The sequence below is a fragment of the Mesoplodon densirostris genome, chromosome 11 (genome assembly GCF_025265405.1).
Source record: "Mesoplodon densirostris isolate mMesDen1 chromosome 11, mMesDen1 primary haplotype, whole genome shotgun sequence".
In the NCBI taxonomy this organism is placed as follows: Eukaryota; Metazoa; Chordata; class Mammalia; order Artiodactyla; family Ziphiidae; genus Mesoplodon; species Mesoplodon densirostris.
In genome coordinates this window covers 71,939,073-71,958,548 of record NC_082671.1, presented here as the reverse complement: position 1 = coordinate 71,958,548, position 19,476 = coordinate 71,939,073, and the positions used below count along the sequence as shown (strand labels likewise).

At 50.1% G+C, this 19,476-nt stretch overlaps 1 protein-coding gene across 1 annotated transcript; it reads left to right on the top strand.

The window, feature by feature from the left end:
• The first annotated feature begins 2,924 nt into the window (after positions 1 to 2,924).
• On the top strand, positions 2,925 to 15,279 carry LOC132498715 (apolipoprotein L2-like). The gene is made up of 2 exons (XM_060112730.1): positions 2,925 to 3,006; positions 14,100 to 15,279. The coding sequence occupies exon 2, from the start codon at positions 14,155 to 14,157 to the stop codon at positions 14,983 to 14,985; it is 831 nt and encodes a 276-aa protein (XP_059968713.1). The 5' UTR covers positions 2,925 to 3,006; positions 14,100 to 14,154; the 3' UTR covers positions 14,986 to 15,279.
• The last annotated feature ends 4,197 nt before the right edge of the window (positions 15,280 to 19,476 follow it).

Genomic DNA, 19,476 nt, shown 5'->3' with positions numbered 1-19,476 from the left:
GCTCTGAGAAACTGCTCCAAAGAGGCGGGGGGAAGGTCAGTATATATGTGATTTTAGTGAAGAGGGAATACATGCAATCGAGCACATATTTTTTGCAGAAGGTTTCTGCCAGTCTCATGAAGGTTTCTGCTAGTCACGAGGCGCAGACGTCACCATGAAGGATTTTAGTGATTTTCTAGATTCAAGGAGATGCAAGGATTGGGCTCATAAAATCTTCTGAAAATATCTAACTATCTGAAGACCTGTTCTGCCAGTTTTTCCCAGAGCACAGAGGGCCTCATTCCTGATCTCCACCCTGAGCTCCTTTCAGGGGGGGTTGCAAGTCAGCAGCTGCAGCGGCTCATGATTTAAACCTTGTAGAGGCAGATGGCAAGTGCAAATGGCAGGTGCCAATTTGTAGTTGACAATACGTACGTTAAAATGAAACACACTTGTCTTGATTTCAACATAAAAATATTAAAAGAGTGGGCTTGGTTTTATTGGTCATCTTTATACTTAGTTCTAAACCTTCCAGAGGCCGACAACTGTTAACTCCCTCAGGGCCTAATTTTCCCACCCGAGGAAAGACCAGTAGGATTGTCCAGTGGATGATGCTGGCGGCCTGGCAGCCAGTGGCCGAGACCAGTTCCCCTGAGGTCACCAGGTGCTGTCTGCGTGGAGTGTGATCCCCTGTGCTCTGCGCCTGGTGCCCGTCTCTGCCAGCCACTCGGAGGACCCAAAAGCCCCCATGGTCACATGCTCAGTCTAAAGCTCCCTATCCACTCTCACTGTCCCTATAGAAAAGGACAATGGGCAGGTGGGTCGCAGTTCTGGACACACACCTCCTGCTGTCCAGCATGTGGGAGCCATTTGCACCTCCCCACGGGTATGGAGAGATGGGGTGGGCAGGGCTCGTGGGGGCCGTGGCCCTGTGCCTCTGACCTTTCCAGGCTCCACCAGGTGACGCTGGTGACGTCTGCCAGACACCTTCCTAAGCAATTTTCTGGTTACTTCCTCCCTGAGTTGGCATCGCCATCACCATGGGCTGAAATTGCTGTGGACCAAAGCTTTTAGCCAAGGCCTCGACTCTGGAGCTGTAGCCATCCTGGGGGATTTCTCTTGTGATGTTGGGGGTCACATTGAGGCCGATTTTATAGTCACTAGATCTTTAGGGTCTCCAAATGGGGTGGTCTCAGCTTATGACCCTGGAGTGAAGAGATGCTTAATCCTCACCTCGATTTGAGTCTACAGCCCCCGTCTAGTTGCTGTACCATGAGCCTGTCTTTATGGAGGTCACTAATGTTCGGTGACCATTCTGCATTCTCATCAGAGAACGTTTATGTCAACCTGGCTACAGCTCATATGGATGTTTAATCCAGTTCTGCATCTCACAGTGGTTTTGTTTGGCTAAAGTCATGCTAGTGAAAGGGAGAAGAATCAGGAGGAAGGACGTTTACAGAAAACAATGACAAAAAATAACTTTAAGCAAGGAGCAGTGTTTGCAAGTGTCCAATGTCAAATGTCAACCTTGGTTTGAATCTTTGGCCCTCCCCTGATATGGTGGAAGAAAGCTCCGGGCTCTCCCCTCCCCTCGGATTCCTTATCTGCAAAATCACATTATATACCTGGCATATGTTACAGGTGATTGTAAGACCAGACTTACAGTGTGTGTGGTCCTCAAGGGATAACACCCATCCTCCTCTGTCCCTCCCTCAAAATCTGGGAGGAGCTGGCCACGATGCCCCAGGGACGTTTCCTAGGACAGAAGGCCCACTCCAGCCACTTCTGCTTGGGGCCAAGCAGAAAAGTCCACCAGCAGTCCAGCTGCACCACTTACAGGCTGTGGGGCCTTTTCTTCTCCATTTCTTTACCTGTAAAATGGAGCCAACACTTCTTAGAGCTGATGGGAGATTAAACAGGAAACGTGTGGACGTTGCCAACACAGCACCTGACACACACGCTCAGCCCTCCATCCACCGTGGCTCTTTGCTCAGGAACCAAACAGGAAACAGGACTGGCTTTCTGTTGTAGACTTTCCTGAGTTGCCAGGTCACTGGCCTTCCTGTAAAAGTCTTCCATTTGGAGAGAAGAGACCTGTTGTCAAATGTAAATAAGCCAGGGGAGAAAAGAGCAACGTGCTCTCAGCCCTTCCCACAAACTTTGCATCCATCCAAATGGCCTTGACCACCAAGGCTGGGCCTCCTCGTGTGGGTCACTAGGACCCAGAGGCACTGGTGCTGTTCCTGTCATCAGGGCCAAGTCTAGAGACCTGATCAAAGGGAGCAGGAGGGTCATGGATAGAGTGGCTGAGGGGTGAACTTAGGCCCCTCTCCAGGGTACCGTGGGAGCAGGGCACAGTGGATTCTGCAGGGGACAGTCCTGGAGGGCTTCTCAGAGGAGGTGATGCCAGATTTAGGCTTTGGAAAATGAGCACGATTTTTCAAGTTGGTAGGAGCAGGTGTCCCTGGCAGAAGTTCCTGGGTGAGCAAAATGCCTGGAACCCATGTGGGCATGGCACACAGCAGCAACAATATGCCCAGTATGCAGTGAGCATGTGGTACGTCCTGGAACTGTATCGATTGCTGGAGGCATGAAGGTAAATAAGGCAGTCAGGCTGGCGAGTGTGGGCGGGTGCAGAGGGCAGAGGGAGCATGGAAGAAGCCCATGGTGTGTGGGGAGTGATTTGCCAAGGGCCTCACAGTCTGTTGGTGGAAGGTCTTCCTTCAAGGAGCCCGAGGCCAGATGTGCTGAGCCCAGTAGGACCTGGAATGTCAGGGCTGGACTTGTTTCTCTATGGGGATCAGCATCAGGGTGAGAATAGCCCAGGGTGACGCCTAGTGGGCAGAGTGTTTGTTTGACCTGAGTGACTCAGTGGTGAGGGCTTTCAGTTTCCTTTTTGCTTCTCCACATATATCTGGGCCCAGAGGGTGTGTGTGGTTATTGCAGAGACGGCACAGCTAGTGGCTGCATCTGCACAGCTGGGAACAACTGGATCTTGTTCACATTCGTCCAGAGGAAGATTCCTGGGTAAGCAGGGGGGTGTAGGATCCCCACCCATCTCCCCATCCTCAGGACAACTGTCTGAGAAAAGTATGAATGTCACTGATTTACAGAAGAAGGGAGATCGAAGCTCAGAGAGATGAGGTCATGGGCCCGAGGTGGCAGGTTAAAGCAGGGGCAGAGCCTGGATTTGGAGGCAGCTTTGTCTGACTGCTTCCTCCCACCCCCTGGGCCCCTAAACAGTGCAGAGGGAGGGCGACACCTGCTCAGGTGAGCTTAGCTCGAGATACAGACTCCTGAGACATGAGTGGTGACCCCAGGAGGAAGGTGGGTGTTGGGGGGTACTCAGTCCTTTGGGAAATTTGGAGGAAGCAGAGTGGGTGGAGGAGGGTATGGATGTCAGAACCTCTCCTCCTGTGGCCTGGCCACCTTGAAGCAGCCCCCAGGGTGCTGTGGTGATGCTGAAGGAGCTCAAGGATTTCTTTGGAGATACAAGGAATCAAGGTTTGTTCACCCACCCTGTCTCTGAGTGCCTGCTCAGTACCAGGCCCTGGGGGGATACTGAGGCCTGAGGGGGGAGGGCCAGGAGACCAAGCAGGGGGATGCAGGGCTTTGTCTTCCAGCACTCACCGGGCCCACTGCTCAGGATGTGGGTGACAGGTGGTCCTGTGCGGGGAAGGTGGCCCTGCTGAGGAAGTGGGATGACCTGGCTGCAGAGACCTGCACCGTATTTGCTGTTGTGCAATCTTGAGATGAAAAGTCAAACTGTACACCTGTGTCAAAGAAAATAATCAATAAAAAATGTTTAATAGGAGTAGAAAAGGGTTTTCTTTGAACTAACTGAGGCCTCTAGCCCAGAAGACAGCCTCTCAGATAACTGTGAGGCACTGCTCTGGAGAAGCATGGTTTTCAGCACAGGTTTACGTCTTGTCAGAACCAAGACTGTCAGACGAGTCAGGGATAATTTTCTTCAAGGTTTCACAAAATACAGAACAGCATGTACACAGCGAGTCATTATGGCCTTGGCACCTAGGAAGGAAATCCTAACATGGAAGGAATACCGCATTGGCTTCCCAGGAAGGGAGGCATTTCGTCTTTATGTTTAACGGGGACATTCTTTACTTCTCAATGCGCCGTCTTCTTTAATAACTAAAATCGATGTATGGTGTATGTTTGATAAGCCAAAAACAAGTGTTTTAATTAGCATAAATTCAAGTAAACTCATGTATAAACCAGAATCACCTCCCTATATCTCAATATGTGAAAATTCTTTTATCACATGTGACTATAATGGGGGTCGGGGGATCGGGGGGTGTGGTGTGAGCTTAGATCTATGCGCTTATACAGGCAGAGACACACCTAGAAACTTTGGGGTTATTAAAATCACATCCCCACCCCTGACATACTTGTGTCAGAAGGCCTGGTGTTGGCCTGCACTCTGCCTACCGAGAGCTGTGTGACCCTGGGCAAGTCACCTCCCCTGGAATTGTTTGTTCGTATATCTTACCCATTTTTTAAAAACTGGTTTCAGCCTTTTTCTGTGGATTTGTAGGCTCTCTGTGTGTTGGGGATATTGACTTTGTCTACTGTAAGTATTGCAAACAGTGCCTGCTGGTGTCTGATTGTTTTCTGACCTGGTTTACGGTGTCCTTTACAATTTTTAATTTTCAAGAGGTCAGATAGATCAGAACTTCTTTTATAGCCTGTGGGATTTCTGTGTGAATTAGAAAGGTTTCCATAAATCAACATTATTTTTAATGTTTCTTTTAGTACCTTTGTAGTTTTTTCTGTCTGGTTAAATCAGATGCCTTTGGGATTAAATGCTTCATTGATTAGAAGCGTTTTGTTTCTCCTCCACCTCTTCCTCTTCCTCTTCCCCCTTCCCCCCTCCCTGTCTTTCTAATTTCACGCAGGTAGAGCTGGGGTTGTGCTGTGTCATCGAGAAGCTGGTTGTTTCACGTCCCAGTAATGGTTCCACACCTCGTATTTTAGCCAGGCCGTGCCCGGGAGGACGGAGGGTGCCCCGGAGGCCCTAGAGCAGGAGGTGCAGCAGAGAATAGACAAGGTCCCTGACAGTGTCTCAGAGCTGAAGAAACTCCACACAAATAGAACCACGACCAGGAAAGTGCAACATTCCAGGAGATCCTGGAGAGGAATTGGGGGAAGGAAACAGTGGCAGGAGGCTTTGGAGCTGGGCCTCCAAGAACAGGTAACCTTTCACCTGGTGAAGCAGGTGGGGAAAGGCACTGCAGGGGGAGGAACAGTCTGAGCAAAAGCCCGGAGGCTGGGGGGGAATCAGAGGCCAGGGAGCTGGGAGTCCTCCAGGCACCTGGACCAGGTCCAGGGAGGCAGGGAGTGGTGAGGAAGACCAGAGCTGGAGCAGTAGGAGGGCCTGGGGGCTGGGCTAAGGACTCTGAACTCGATCCTGTCTTAACTCCTCCTTTCCCTGACCAAGGAGGATGCCCTGCAGCTACATGGAGGGAGGTGCTTGGTGAGAATCTCTGTCCCCTCACAGGGAGAGGAGAGTGTGTCTGGCTATGCAGTTGGGTGGGGACAGGCTTCTCCCACCAACAACTATTCCGGGAAGTTATGGACCAGAGGTTAACAGAGGAGGACGCCCCGTAGAGTAATCCAGCAGGGGGGAGCACCATCCAGCACCCACACCCAGCTGAGGCTGCACACGAGGGTCAGGGCCAGGCCGAGAGTGGCAGAGAAGGAGGAGGTCGAGGGCGCAGCCCCAGTGACAGGTGTTTGGAGTCATCCAGGATCCAGCCTCTCTGCCCGAGCCCTCCTCCGCCCCCTCCTTGCCTCCCAGTCTCTGTGTTTCATGATTTCAATTGGCTGCCCTGGCTCCTGGGCTCGTGCAGCTTCGAGGCAGGGAAGGAGGCAGGGGACGAGCCAGCTCTCCTCTCCCACCTGTCCCTTACAGCAGGGAGCCTCCAGGACGCCCTCTGCTGAGTTCTTCTGTGCCTTGTTAGCCAGGACTGGGTCATACAGTCACCCCTCGCCGCAGAGGGGCCCAGCAACACATATCTGTTGTCCAGGCCCTGAGACGAGAGGCAGAAGGGTCGAGGGGGGAGGCGAGTGGCTTTGGAGGAGATGGAAGTGCATGAGAGCAGGTGGGCAGGAAAGCATCCAAGGACGCAGGAACACTGTGTTGTTAAGATCAGGTCTGAGAACAAAGCACAGGAGCTGGAAATGGACCAGCCGGGGAGTGAGCAGAGCAAGGGTGGCTTGGAAAGAGAAAGGAACCTGCTTTAGGCATCCTCGCCCTCGCCGCCGGGGCTGCCTGCGTGTATCCTCTCCGTCCACACTGTCAGCGCCTGCAGCCTCAGGCACACTGCCCTAGTGGACGAGCCGTCTGTGACTCTTCCTGAGGGAGGACCCTGGGCGTCGCAGAAAGAAGGTGTTGGAAAGAAAGATTCTAGGATTGGGGCTCAGGTCAGGCCATTTGGGGGAGGCTCTAAGGAAATGGGGCCTCTGTGGATGGGGTGCTGCAGAGAATGGGGGGCAGTTCACGCTGAAGGTGTCTCAGTAAATCCATCTATGGAGAGGGGAGACCAGAGTGAGGATAAAGGTATAATCGGTAAAGAAGGACAGTCATGCTTTGCAGCCAAGGGAGGGAGAGTTGTGTTGGCGGCAGCACAGCGACGAGTGTTTGCTGTTGCATTGCCTCCTGCTCTCAGGGTACCTCGGTCTGAGGTTGTGTGCTCTGAGAGTCTTTGCATCCAACAGAGAATAGCATCGCCCTGTTGTGATACCAGGCCAGCCTGGGATGTCCATGGATGTTCTATTTTTCTTTCTCAATCCTATATAAACAGTCCCATAAATAAACAGAAGGGAATATCCCCATAGACTTTAAAACTCCTCTTCTTATTAAATTCAATTAACAATGAAATATTTCCCATTATACTCACTCTTTTTTGGAGCATAGCTACATTTTTTTTTTTTTTTTTTTTTTTTTGCGGTACGCGGGCCTCTCACTGTTGTGGCCTCTCCCGTTGCGGAGCACAGGCTCCAGACGCGCAGGCTCAGCGGCCATGGCTCACGGGCCCAGCTGCTCGGCGGCATGTGGGATCTTCCCGGACCGGGGCACGAACCCGTGTCCCCTGTATCGGCAGGCGGACTCTCAACCACTGCGCCACCAGGGAAGCCCCCTTTTTTGACCTTTATATCTCCCTCTTTGGACACACTTTATCTAAACTCTTCTCATTTGAATATTATTATGAACTCATGGCCTTTCACTGACTCAGCCTGGCCTAAATACATGATCATAGTAATCATTATTATTGTTATTATTATTATTATTACTACTATATGTAAGTCGTTAGGCCTTATCTGTGGTGCCCCTTCTAAACACTGCTCTGAACGTCTTCAAGAGCATCCTTGCCTTTGGAGTAGCAGATATGCTGGCCTGCGGAACTCACTTCCCCTGCAAGGAGTCTTGCTTCCCTTGAGTGGACAGAAGCCCATGGGTGCCTATGTGGGTGGGCAAGATGTTGCTGGAAAATGTATCTGTTTAAGGTTACAGTTCACTCCGATTATTCTGGTTTAACCCCTGTTCTTTAAGACTTTTTTTTTTTTTAAATAGGAGACAATCTATTTATTTATTTATTTATTTTTGCTGTGTTGGGTCTTCGTTTCTCTGCGAGGGCTTTCTCTAGTGGTGGCAAGCGGGGGCCACTCTTCATCGCGGTGTGCGGGTCTCTCACTATCGCGGCCTCTCTTGTTGCGGAGCACAGGCTCTAGATGCGCAGGCTCAGTAATTGTGGCTCACGGGCCCAGTTGCTCCGCGGCATGTGGTATCTTCCCAGACTAGGGCTCGAACCCGTGTCCCCTGCACTGGCAGGCAGATTCTCAACCACTGCGCCACCAGGGAAGCCCTAACCCCTGTTCTTATCCCTACTTTTCTTAGAGAACTTGGTTTCATCAACACGAACACGTCTCCTACACTGACAGTTGTCACATCAGGACACATCAGGCTCATTTTTTGTTGGCACTTGATCCAACTGCTTCCATCATCCTTAAGGTGGTGGTGCCTGAAACCAACCCATCTTGTGGCTTACTTACTAAAGTGACTTCTGCTTTCTTAAAGTTCAAAAAATACAAAGTAATAGTAAGTGCATACGGTTAAAACAAATCAGTTCATACAGAGGGTTCTGCCCATTACTTCCCAAGGAAAAGCTTTTTCTTTAGACAGTTAATCGATATCTCTAAATGATATTATGACATTGGGAGAGAGAATAGTGTGAGCGTGTGCTCTGGAGACAGGAACCTGGACTTGAATTCCTGCCCTAGCACAAGCTGGGTGCTTTGAGTAAATTACTTAACCTCTCTGAGCTTCAGTTTCCTTCCTTACAGGGCCATTGTGAGAACTAAAAGTGAGTGAATGCATACCAAGCACTTAGAATGGTGCCTGGTACAAAGTGGGGAGTCATCAACCACAATAGCTAATAAATATTAGGTATTGTGTTTTTCTTTTTCTTGATTTAAAAATTTTGATATTATTTATTTACTTTACCAGGAAAGATAATGATTTCATTTATTTTTCTACTTTTTCTTATACCCCTCCCTACCTTCTCCTAGTATCATTATATCACTAGTTTTATATCCTCTGTTATAAAACTTTGTAGTTGTAAGCACTTTATTTACACCTTCATTTCTTAGGCCCTCAAATGGAGCCAGTACTTCTTCTTTTTTTTTTTTTTTGCAGTACGCGGGCCTCTCACTGCTGTGGCCTCTCCCGTTGCGGAGCACAGGCTCCGGACGCGCAGGCCCAACAGCTATGGGTCCCGGGCCCAGCTGCTCCGCAGCATGTGGGATCTTCCCAGACCGGGGCACGAACCCGTGTCCCCTGCATCGGCAGGCGGACTCTCAACCACTGCACCACCAGGGAAGCCCGAGCCAGTACTTCTTGACTCCCCACTTTGAAAAATGAAAAGTCTCCAAAATAATCAAAATTGGGAAGCCAGGACTTGCACATAAATAAATTTACTTTAGATTTTTAAAAAAAATCAAACAGAGGGTTTACATTTTTGTGATGTTTTAAATACTGTTTTCTTTTTTTTTTTTCTTTTTTCCTTTAACATTTTTTTGGAGTATAATTGCTTTACAATGTTGTGTTAATTTCTGCTGTATAACAAAGTGAATCAGCTATATGCATAGTATATCCCTATATCCCCGCCCACTAGGCCCTGCCCCACGCTCAAACGTCAACCCCCCCCACTACTTCCGGACCCACCCTAAACCCCACCCCTGCCTAAGTTCCACCCCCGCCTAAACTCCACCCCCATAGCCAAGGCTTTATTTTCTTTCCTCTTTTAGATTAGGGTTCTGTTTTACCTTGTTGATTCATTGTTGATGATTCTTTTATATTTTTATTTTTCCTAATAAATCTTTTATTTTTCTAATTTTATTCTTTATACTTTGCTATTGTTCTCTCCTTTTGGCTTGTTTCCCCCGCCCCCCTTTTTTTTTCTTTTTTCTGTTGTGGTTTTATTTTACCTTGTTGCAGTTGTTTCAATTATAGTTTTATTTTTCCTAATGTATTTTTTATCTTTCTATTTTTATTTTGTTTTTGATTCTTTGATATTGTACTACTCCATTTTTCTTTCTTTTTTCTTTTTTTTTTTTTTTTTTACCACACCACGAAGCTTGTGAGATCTTGGTTCCCAGGCCGGAGGTCGGGTCTGAGCTCCTGTGGTGGGACCTCCGAGTCCCAACTGCTGGACTAACAGAGAACTTCAGTCCCCAGGGAATATTAATCAGAGTGAGGCCTCCCGGAGGTCCTCATCTCAGCAACAAGACCCAGGCTGTATCCAACCGCCTGCAAAGTTAGTGCTGTGGGTTCCCTCCATGTAAGCCCTGGGTTCCTTTCTCCCTCAGTGAAGCAGGAAAAAGAAAAATATGTCATTAAGTGTTTCTGGGAGAGAGTGAGCAGGGAAAAACTGCAACACCTGCTCACTGAAGACGAAGGCTAGAAGAGATTTGTGCCTGAGGCTGATTTGCCCAGGTAACCTGCAGGGATGCAGCAGAAATGTCATCCACATCCCCCTGCCCCAGGCTAGTTTCCTCCTAGCAGACACACCTCCTCCAGGCAGGATCCTGTGGTTGGGGTCGAGGATGTTCCTTCTCAAGTTTCCATGGGGAATGTTTCTTCCTTGTCATTTGCTGGCAGTGAACAGCCTCAGGTTGAGGAGATGAAACCTGCAAGGAAGGGGCATGTTACGACCTTGGACAAGTTACTGAACTACTCTCTGCCTTAGTTTCTTTATCTGTTTAATTTTATTGTGAGGAAACTGAGATAATGTATGCAAAGTGCTCAGCATGATGTCTGACATATAGTAGGTGCTCAATTAATATTAACTTTTAAAAAGCTTGTTGGGAAGAGATGGGGCCAAAGAGGCTTTTTCCTAGAGATGAGGCCCAAGCAGGACTCTATTTAGGACAAGTCAGAAAATCCTGACACCATCAGTTTGCCTTCCCAGGGATTCTGGCTGGAGCCCTTTTATTCTCCATCTTAGGAATTGTACCAACACTGCAGGATCCTGCTGGCCCATAAGGCAGAGAGGCTGGAGTGGAATTGGATGGAGCTGGGTTGGATCCTGGCTCTATCCCTGCCCAGCTCTGGGACTCTGAGCTTAAGACTTGGAGTCTCAGATTTGTCGTGTGTCCAGTGGGAATAGCAATTCAATCTGATGGACTTAGAGTGAACTACAGGGTCAGAGGCGGGGAACCAAGTGCAATCATCTCGTCCAAAGGCCCAGGGAGGCCTGGACCAGGGTCAGACCCAGGGGTCAGGATGGGGCAGAGGGGTCCAGGTTGGAGGACTAGTAGGAAGGCTTGGGCAGCAGAGCCAGGACTAGAGTGAGGCGAGTGGGTCCCTAGGACACGAAACTGGAGGGGCTGTGACCCTAGCAGAGGTCCTATGAGTGGCAGAGGGGAATTTCTTCCCTCCCTGACTTGATCCCCTCATGCTGAGCATAGAGGGCCCTGGGTGACTGAGTCCTCCACACCCTGCCTGGGACCTGGGGTTCTCCACTGCCATCTGGGACCCTCTTCCCATCTACATAGAGTAGCCCTGACCAGTGGGAAGGCCGTGTGGCTTAGTGAGACCTCCAGCATCACAACGAGTGGCTGCCAATTTTGTGTGATTTGAGGGATTCTGACGAGCCTTCACAAGTCCCCACCAAAGAGGAAAAGTCTTCCTCCACCAGCTTGTGCAAATGCAGGTCTCTTCAGGCTTAGCAGTGTATATGGATGTTTCTTAAAGTCTCTTGAATCTTTGAGAGGTTCCATAAAGTTGCACATGGCCTTGATGTGCAGCATGTGAAGTTGTCACCAGCTAAGGTATGAGTTAAGCTGGTGACCCCTGAGAGGTCGGGGGTGCTGGGTGATGAGTCAGGAATCAGTGAGGCGGGCTGGAGAGTCCAAGGGGAAGCAGGGTTAATAGCAGATCACCTGCTTCCCAGTCAACTGGGGAAGTGGATGGACCTAGTGACCTTCAGCTGGGAAGACCAAGGACATCAGGCTTGGAAGACAGCAGATGCCAGGCAAAATGATCGTTAAGGTCACTTTTATCTCTGAGTTTTTTTGTTTTTTTTTAAATTCTAAGTACACAGAGCTAGCCGTTCCTCAAAGTCTGAGGCACGGTCCCCAGGACTGTCCTTACATTTGACCCCAATGACAAATTTGGGAGATCCGCAAGCTACCATCAGGTGTGAGAATTCCCTCGAAGGAGGCACAGAACTCCCTGAAAACTGTCATGACCCCAGTTACGGTTTATTACAGGGAAGGATGCCGGTTCTCATCAGCCACAGGGCAGAGTCTGGGCGGGTTTCACACAGGAAGCTTCCATTGTCCTCAGGACGTGTCCCTGTCCTGGATTCAGTGCATGGCAGGGCACACGGAGCGCTGCCTGCCAGGGGCATTCACCCTGTTTTTTTTTTTTGCTGTACGCGGGCCTCTCACTGTTGTGGCCTCTCCCGCTGCGGAGCACAGGCTCCGGACGCGCAGGCTCAGCGGCCATGGCTCACGGGCCCAGCCGCTCCGCGGCATGTGGGATCTTCCCGGACCGGGGCACAACCCGTGTCCCCTGCATCGGCAGGCGGACTCTCAACCACTGCGCCACTAAGGAAGCCCTGCGTTCACCCTGTTTAAAGAAATATATTCTGACTCTTGTTAAAACGATAAGGAAGGCTCTCTGTAGGACGATCGTGATAGGTGTGAAGACCATCGCAGCAGAGGAGGCAGATGGGCGCAAGTCCGAATACAGCAAAGATGATGGGGATTTGTAGCCAATGATCAGAGTGAGGGGCGTGGGATGGAAAATCACTGAGAGGAGACATCGAGGGCAGGGGGATTCTTGTTGAAATTTGCTAACAGGATTCTTGCTAAAAGCAAGTAAAGGATGTATGCATCAAATGTGGGAGATGAGGAGTTTGATCAGATATCAAACATGATAAGATCTAAACAGTGGGAAGGCTTCTCACTAAACTGACTTGGACGAATTTTTGCTGAGACTGGGCAATACAGGCCGTCAAGGACAGGACACCAAAGGCGGAGGTTGAGGCCTATCGGAGAAGAGGGCTCAGAAGAGCCTGACTAAAACTTGACCAAGGAGAGAACCTTTTCCAACAGGACCCTCAGCGTATGGAGTTTTATTTGGGCTCAGTCACTTGCTGCCCGCACAGCTGACCTGTTGTCTCCTGCCCTCCCGGAGGTCAGACTGATGCCCTAGTGTCCAGCTCCTCCAGAGGTCAGATGTGATACCACGTGACCCAGGGGCCCCATCACATGTCACCCTGTTAGACTGTCCAGTGGCCAAAGGCCCAGGCAGACGAGGACTCTCCTATCAGCCAGAATATTCTAGGGGCTCAGGGACGACTTCCCAGTAGCCAAGGGCGAAGAGCAGGTTGACTCCTCACTATACACTAAGGTTCTCTGAATGAAGGTTTTTCTGCTCCAATCCCACTTCTCTGTGCTTCTCTGTGGAGTTCCCACTCTGCCTACTCTTTGGAAGTGATTGTGTTGACCTGCCTCTGAGGCGTCTTTATCAAATCCCTATCTTAAGAGTGTCCTTGGGCTTCCCTGGTGGCGCAGTGGTTGAGAGTCCGCCTGCAGATGCAGGGGACACAGGTTCGTGCCCCGGTCCGGGAAGATCCCACATGCCGCGGAGCAGCTGGGCCGTGAGCCATGGCCGCTGAGCCTGCGCGTCCGGAGCCTGTGCTCTGCAACGGGAGGGGCCACAACAGTGAAAGGCCCGCGTACCGCAAAAAAAAAAAAAAAAAAAAGAGTGTCCTTGTCCACAGATGAATGGATAAAGAAGATGTGGCACATATATACAGTGGAATTTTACTCAGCCATGAAAAGAAACAAAATTGAGTTATTTGTAGTGAGGTAGATGGACCTAGAGACTGTCATACAGAGTGAAGTAAGTCAGAAAGAGAAAAACAAATACCGTATGCTAACACATGTATATGGAATCTAAAAAAAAAAAAAAAAGGTTCTGATGAGCCTAGGGGAAAGACAGGAATAAAGACACAGACGTAGAGAATGGACTTGAGGACACGGGGAGGGGGAAGGGTAAGCTGGGACAAAGTGAGAGAGTGGCATGGACATATATCCACTACCAAATGTAAAACAGATAGCTAGTGGGAAGCAGCTGCATAGCACAGGGAGATCAGCTCGGTGCTTTGTGACCACCTAGAGGAGTGGGTTAGGGAGGGTGGAAGGAAGATGCAAGAGGGAGGGGATATGGGGATATATGTATACGTATAGCTGATTCACTTTGTTATACAGCAGAAACTAACACAACACTGTAAAGCAATTATACTTCAATAAAGATGTTAAAAAAATTTTTTTAATAAAGATAAGGATACAAAGAAAAAAAAGAGTATCCTAAGATGACCTTTTTAAATTTATTCCATGATTGAATAAGTATATGGAGCATCTACAAGGTTCAAAACGTGTTTAATGTTGAAAAAAAATTTACATTTGTAAAATTCTTTTCTATTTGATTTATAATAAAATCCCTATAGTTTATGTAGGATAGATCTTGTTGAGCCTATTTTATGGACAAGCAAACTGTCTTTCTAATCCCTTGACCTTCATTGTTACAGGGAAGACTCAGAGGCACTGTATCAATATCTGAGTGAGCTGAAAACAGACTTGGCCATGGGGGATCAAGACACACTCCAAGAAGACCAGCTGGACAGGAAGAGATTTTTGGAGGAGTTTCCTCGGATGAAGGAGGAGATTGAGGAGCGCATAAAAAAGCTCCACGCACTCGCAGACAAGGCTGACAAGGTCCACAGGGATTGCACCATCTCCCATGTGGCAGCCGCCTCTGCTGGCACTATGTCTGGTGTCCTGACCATCCTTGGCCTGACTCTAGCACCCGTGACAACGGGGGCCAGCCTGGCACTCTCCGCCACTGCGTTAGGGCTGGGAGCAGCGGCCGCTGTGACCGGTGCGTCCACCAGCATCGTGGAACGTGTAAGCACCTTGGCAGTAGAAACCGAAGCCAGTCGCCTTACGTCAACTGCCGACAATGAAGAGGAGGTGTTTGAGGGGGTTGTACAGGAGGTGTTTGAGGGGGTTGTACGTGACAGCGCAGCCCAGTTCGCTTCCTCTGTAGAGACATTCTTCCAAGCCATGCAAGACATTGAGAACAACGTCCGTGCCATCAAGGTGGCCAAAGGCAACCCTGGCTTAGCAGCCAGTGCTAAGCGCTTCACGACCACTGGGCGAGTCTCAGTCAAACGCGGCAAGCAGGTGCAGAAAGCTTTTGGAGGCACGGCACTGGCAATGACCAAAGGAGCCCGGATTATGGGTGTGGCCGAGGCAGGTGTCTCCCTTCTGATGGAAGTGGCCTTCCTGGTGAAAGAGGCAAAGCACTTGCATGAGGGGGCAAAGGCGGAGTCGGCTGAAAGGCTGAAGCAGCAGGCTCGGGAACTGGAGGAGAAGTTGGAGATGCTCACCCGCATCTATGAGAGTCTGCAGTAGGGCTGGACTCCGCCACGCCCCGAGCTGTGCAGGGGCCAGGGACACGTGCAGGGCCAAGGTGCAGAGGCGCCTTGTTAGAGGGAAAAAGAGAGTGAGATAAAAAGATAAAGGTGGGGAAGCTGGGCTGTTCTCTCTGACTCTTGTTTTGGTCTGTTGGCTGGACTATGCCATTTTCCTAGAGGAAGAGAAGTCCTTAAACCCTCTTGTATTCAAAACCTGTAATTTTCATCCCTAAATTCTCCCTCTTGGCTCAAGTTGAGTCACAAAACTTCAAGTATCACTGTTCAAAAATTATTTCAAAAAATCACAGAATAAATGTCACCTTTTGTGTTCATCTCTCTAGATCAATGTCCACTGCAGTAGTTTTAAAAAACCTTAATAGGAAACTAAAACCTTTTTATTTGCCCAACAATCCCATGATCAGGGAGCCAAGTTCACTGACCCAGCCCTGACCTCATCCTCTGTCTCTCTAAATGCCTGTTGTTGGCGTGTAGATGGGAGATGCTGTGACATACCATCAGATGTGATCTCTCTTGCTCTTATATTTCTTTATCCCTCCATGTTGCCCCTCTGAGCATTTCACCAAAGGCCTCCATCATCCCAAGGGGACCACAGCCAGAAAGTGAACATAGAAATTTCTTTTGTGTGCTTTTGTGTTCATGGAATTTTTTTTTTTTTTTTTTTTTTTTTTTTTTTGCGGTATGCGGGCCTCTCACTGTTGTGGCCTCTCCCGTTGCGGAGCACAGGCTCAGCGGCCATGGCTCACAGGCCCAGCCGCTCTACAGCATGTGGGATCCTCCCGGACCGGGGCACGAACCCGCGTCCCCTGCATCGGCAGGTGGACTCTCAACCACTGCGCCACCAGGGAAGCCCCATGGATTTTTTTTATTAGAGTTGATTTACAACATTGTGTCAGTGGGACTTCCCTGGTGCCGCAGTGGATAAGACTCTGTGTTCCCCAATGCAGGGGGCCTGGGTTCGATCCCTGGTCAGGGAACTAGATCCCACATGCTTGCCACAACTAGGAGTTTGCATGCCACAACTAAGACCTAGTGCAACCAAATAAATAAAAAATATTAAATATATATATATATATATAGTGTTTCAGGTATACAGCACAGTGATTCATTTACATATATAAAAAATATATATATATATATATATATATATTCTTTTTCAGATTCTTTTCCCTTATAGTTTATTACAAAATACTGAGTACAGTTCCCTGTGCTATACTGTAGGTCCTTGTTGATTATTTATTTTATATATAGTAGGGGGTATATGTTAATCCCAAACTCCTAACCTATTCCTCCATGCCCCTTCCCCTTTGGAAACTGTAAGTTTGTGGTTAGCAGTAATCTTTTGACGTTTGATGTTCGACTACATGTGTTTTTTGTTGTTCGTTTGTTGTTTGTTTGTTTTCAGCAAAAACTCCTATATCCTGGCTCCTCCTTTACCTCTTTGTAACAGTCCCTCAGAGCTACCCGAGAGGCTGGCTCGCAGTCTGTAGTCTCAGTAAGGTCACCGAATATAACATAATTCTCACCTTTCAGGGTGTGCTCTTTGTCAGTGGGCAGTACTGAGTGCTGGATGGACTGATGGTAAGGACCTGGCTCCTGCAGCTGTGGGAGCAGTCCAGACGGATCTGAAGTCTGCAAGGCAGGCCATCAGGAAGGGCCGGCTGAACGTTCACGCCCAGGCTGAAGCTGTGGTCCACAGCGGAATTTCTTCCCATCACTGCATCTTTAACTTAAACACACACGCAAGGTTCCTTTTGCCTTATAAGGCAGCATATTGGCAGGTTTCCTGGATTAGGATGCGAACACCTCTGGGAGGCCGACCACAGCCCCCGAGAGGCCACCCCACTTCCCGTTCATTCATTCATTCGTTCATTCTCTCATTTCTCCCCCGCATGGTCCACCTAAGCGCTAGGCCTGTGCTGAGGGCCGGGGGCACAAAGGGAGGCAGTCTGCGGCCCCGCCCTCGAGGGAGGCCACTGTGGAGGCCGAGGCAGCCAGAGAAACAAATGATCGTGATACACAGTGGAGGTCGGGGTTTAGAGGACTTTGGTGACGCGGTACGGGTTAAGATCTGGGAAGAGAGGAAGGAAAGGCTGGCTTGTATGGAGGGAGGAGGGTGTCTGTGGGGACAGGGGCTGTGCCAGGGCGTGAGGGATGCCACGGCTACAAAGGAATGGGACCCTCTGTGCAGTCAGGTTTATTCCCACCCTTCGTGGCAGGAGGGGAAGGAATCTGGTTCTAGGAAAACCAACACTGATGCACTAGGGAGTGGAGCAAAATTCCCAAGGTTTCTGAAGAAAACAGTGGAGACCCGAAGTGATTGATTGTCGAGGGGACCTCTGGTTAGTCCTTGAGCCGCGGCCCCCTCCTTCCTCCCCTCCCCGCTCCCTCCCGCTCCTTTTACATCAGGTGCTGCTGGTTTGAGAAGCGCAGGCAGGTGGACAGTCCAGGCGGGACCAGCGAGACTGGGGCGCGTTTGCTCTGCCTTTCATCCCACAGAGAGTGACAGGAGAGAGGCCCAGCCAGGCCCTCCCTGCCGAGGGGCACACCTGAGGCTGGGGCACTGCCAAGGGCCGCTGGGCTGGGCCTCGCTGCGGACTGAGGCCTGTGAAGGCCTCTCCTTTCACCGGCCTTCTCTGAGGGCCCCCGGCCTCGCCTCCTCAAACTGCTAAGTGCTAGGGATGCAAGGGAGAGCCAGGGTGGCCTGTAAAAGGAGAATTCAGGCTCCCACCACTTGCGGCTGAGTGAATGGGGTGGGAGGTGGGGGAGGGCGGATTGGGAGGGTCTCCTTTCCTCTGCTGTCACATTAGGGTAATTCCCCACCCTCACTCCTGGCCCAAGGTCATCAGCTCCGCTGGCGGGGTGGGGGTGGGGGTGGAATCCTGCCCACGGTTACAAAGCCCCAGTTACTTCACCGCCTGCTGCCATTAACCACATCCGCAGCCCATTCGAGAAAAATCTCCAGCAAGGCAGCGTGTTCACCACACTATCCCCAGTGTCTCCCTCAGTGTCACGTTGGGGGCACAATAAATACCCCTCTTCCTTCCTTCCTTCCTTCAAATACCGCACATTAATTAGTCTATAGTGTGACAGGCAGGCGCTAGGCTGAGACTTAGGCTTTAGACCTTTCTTCACTTTACAGGGGAGGAAAGGGAGACTCAGAGGGGTGAAGTGACTTGCCCAAGGTCACACAGCAGGTAACAGAACGGGTATTTGGACCTAGTCTTCTACCTGACTTTTTCCACTTGACCCAAAGTGTCCCAGTGGGGAAGTGTGGAGGCAAGGAGAGGGGGTGGCCTGTTAGGGTGGCGGCCAGAACATCAGGAGACGAGCTGGGACAAGTGGGCTGAGGCAGGGTCACGATGAGCATCAAAGGTCAAGGGACGGGGCTTCCCTGGTGGCGCAGTGGTTGGGAGTTCGCCTGCCAATGCAGGGGACGCGGGTTCGTGCCTCGGTCTGGGAAGATCCTACATGCCGCGGAGTGGCTGGGCCCGTGAGCCATGGCTGCTGAACCTGCGCGTCCACAGCCTGTGCTCCGCAGCGGGAGAGGCCACAACAGTGAGAGGCCCGCGTACCTCCAAAGAAAAAAAAAAAAAAGGTCAAGGGAGGAATCCGTGAGGGTTTGACCTTCATTTTGTGGGCCACAGGGACCGGAAGTTTGTTCCTGCTTTGGGCCCTTGTACACGGAAAGTAGTCTCAGGGAGAGGGTTTGTCACAAGCATTCAGTTTTCTCTTCTGAAAAATGGCACAAATATATGGATAAGTGTTAGTAATCCCAGCAGAAAGTTTGAGTGAAATATACCTGGGTTAAAATCCCAGCGCTGCCCCTTCATGGTTGGGGGATGTTGGCAAATGATGAAATTATTTACCTTTTCTGCGCCTCACTACCCAGCAGGGGAAATGGGCCTGATGACACTCTTCTTGCAGGGCCCTTGTGAGGCTCAAAAGGGACAAGTCGTGTAAAGCACCCAACAGTATAAGCATCTGACAGCGGTAGCTGCCATTATTATTATTACCATTAGTCATGTCTTCTGGGCGGGTCATATGTAGCACCAAATACGCTAGCCAGGGAGCTCCCAGGCATTCTGTGGGTCCTCCTCCCCTCAGAGAACTAGAAGCCCTTTGTTTCTGGCTTCCTGTCTGTTCCTGTGCACAGAAGCTCAGACTTAGGATAACTGCTGTTGATCCCCATGATTACCCTACTGAGAAGAGTGAGAAAAAGACTGGCAGGGAGACAGGAGACCCAGGGCCCAGCTCTGCCCTGACTTGCTGTGTGATCTTGCGTGAGTCATTTCCCTCTCTGAGCCTCATACAAGGGAGGTAGACAGGACGACTCTAAGAACCTTTCACTTCTTATTTTGGTAACTGAGGCCTGGAGATAGAAATCCTTTGCTGTGCCCAAAGCCTGGTGCATGCAGGGTCCAGTTCAGAATCAGGCCTGGGAATGGATGCCCACCAGGATCACGTGCCC

What these genes read in the sequence shown, in the direction of transcription:
- LOC132498715 (XM_060112730.1), top strand. Translation starts at nt 14,155, where the DNA reads ATGGGGGATCAAGACACACTCCAAGAAGACCAGCTGGACAGGAAGAGA.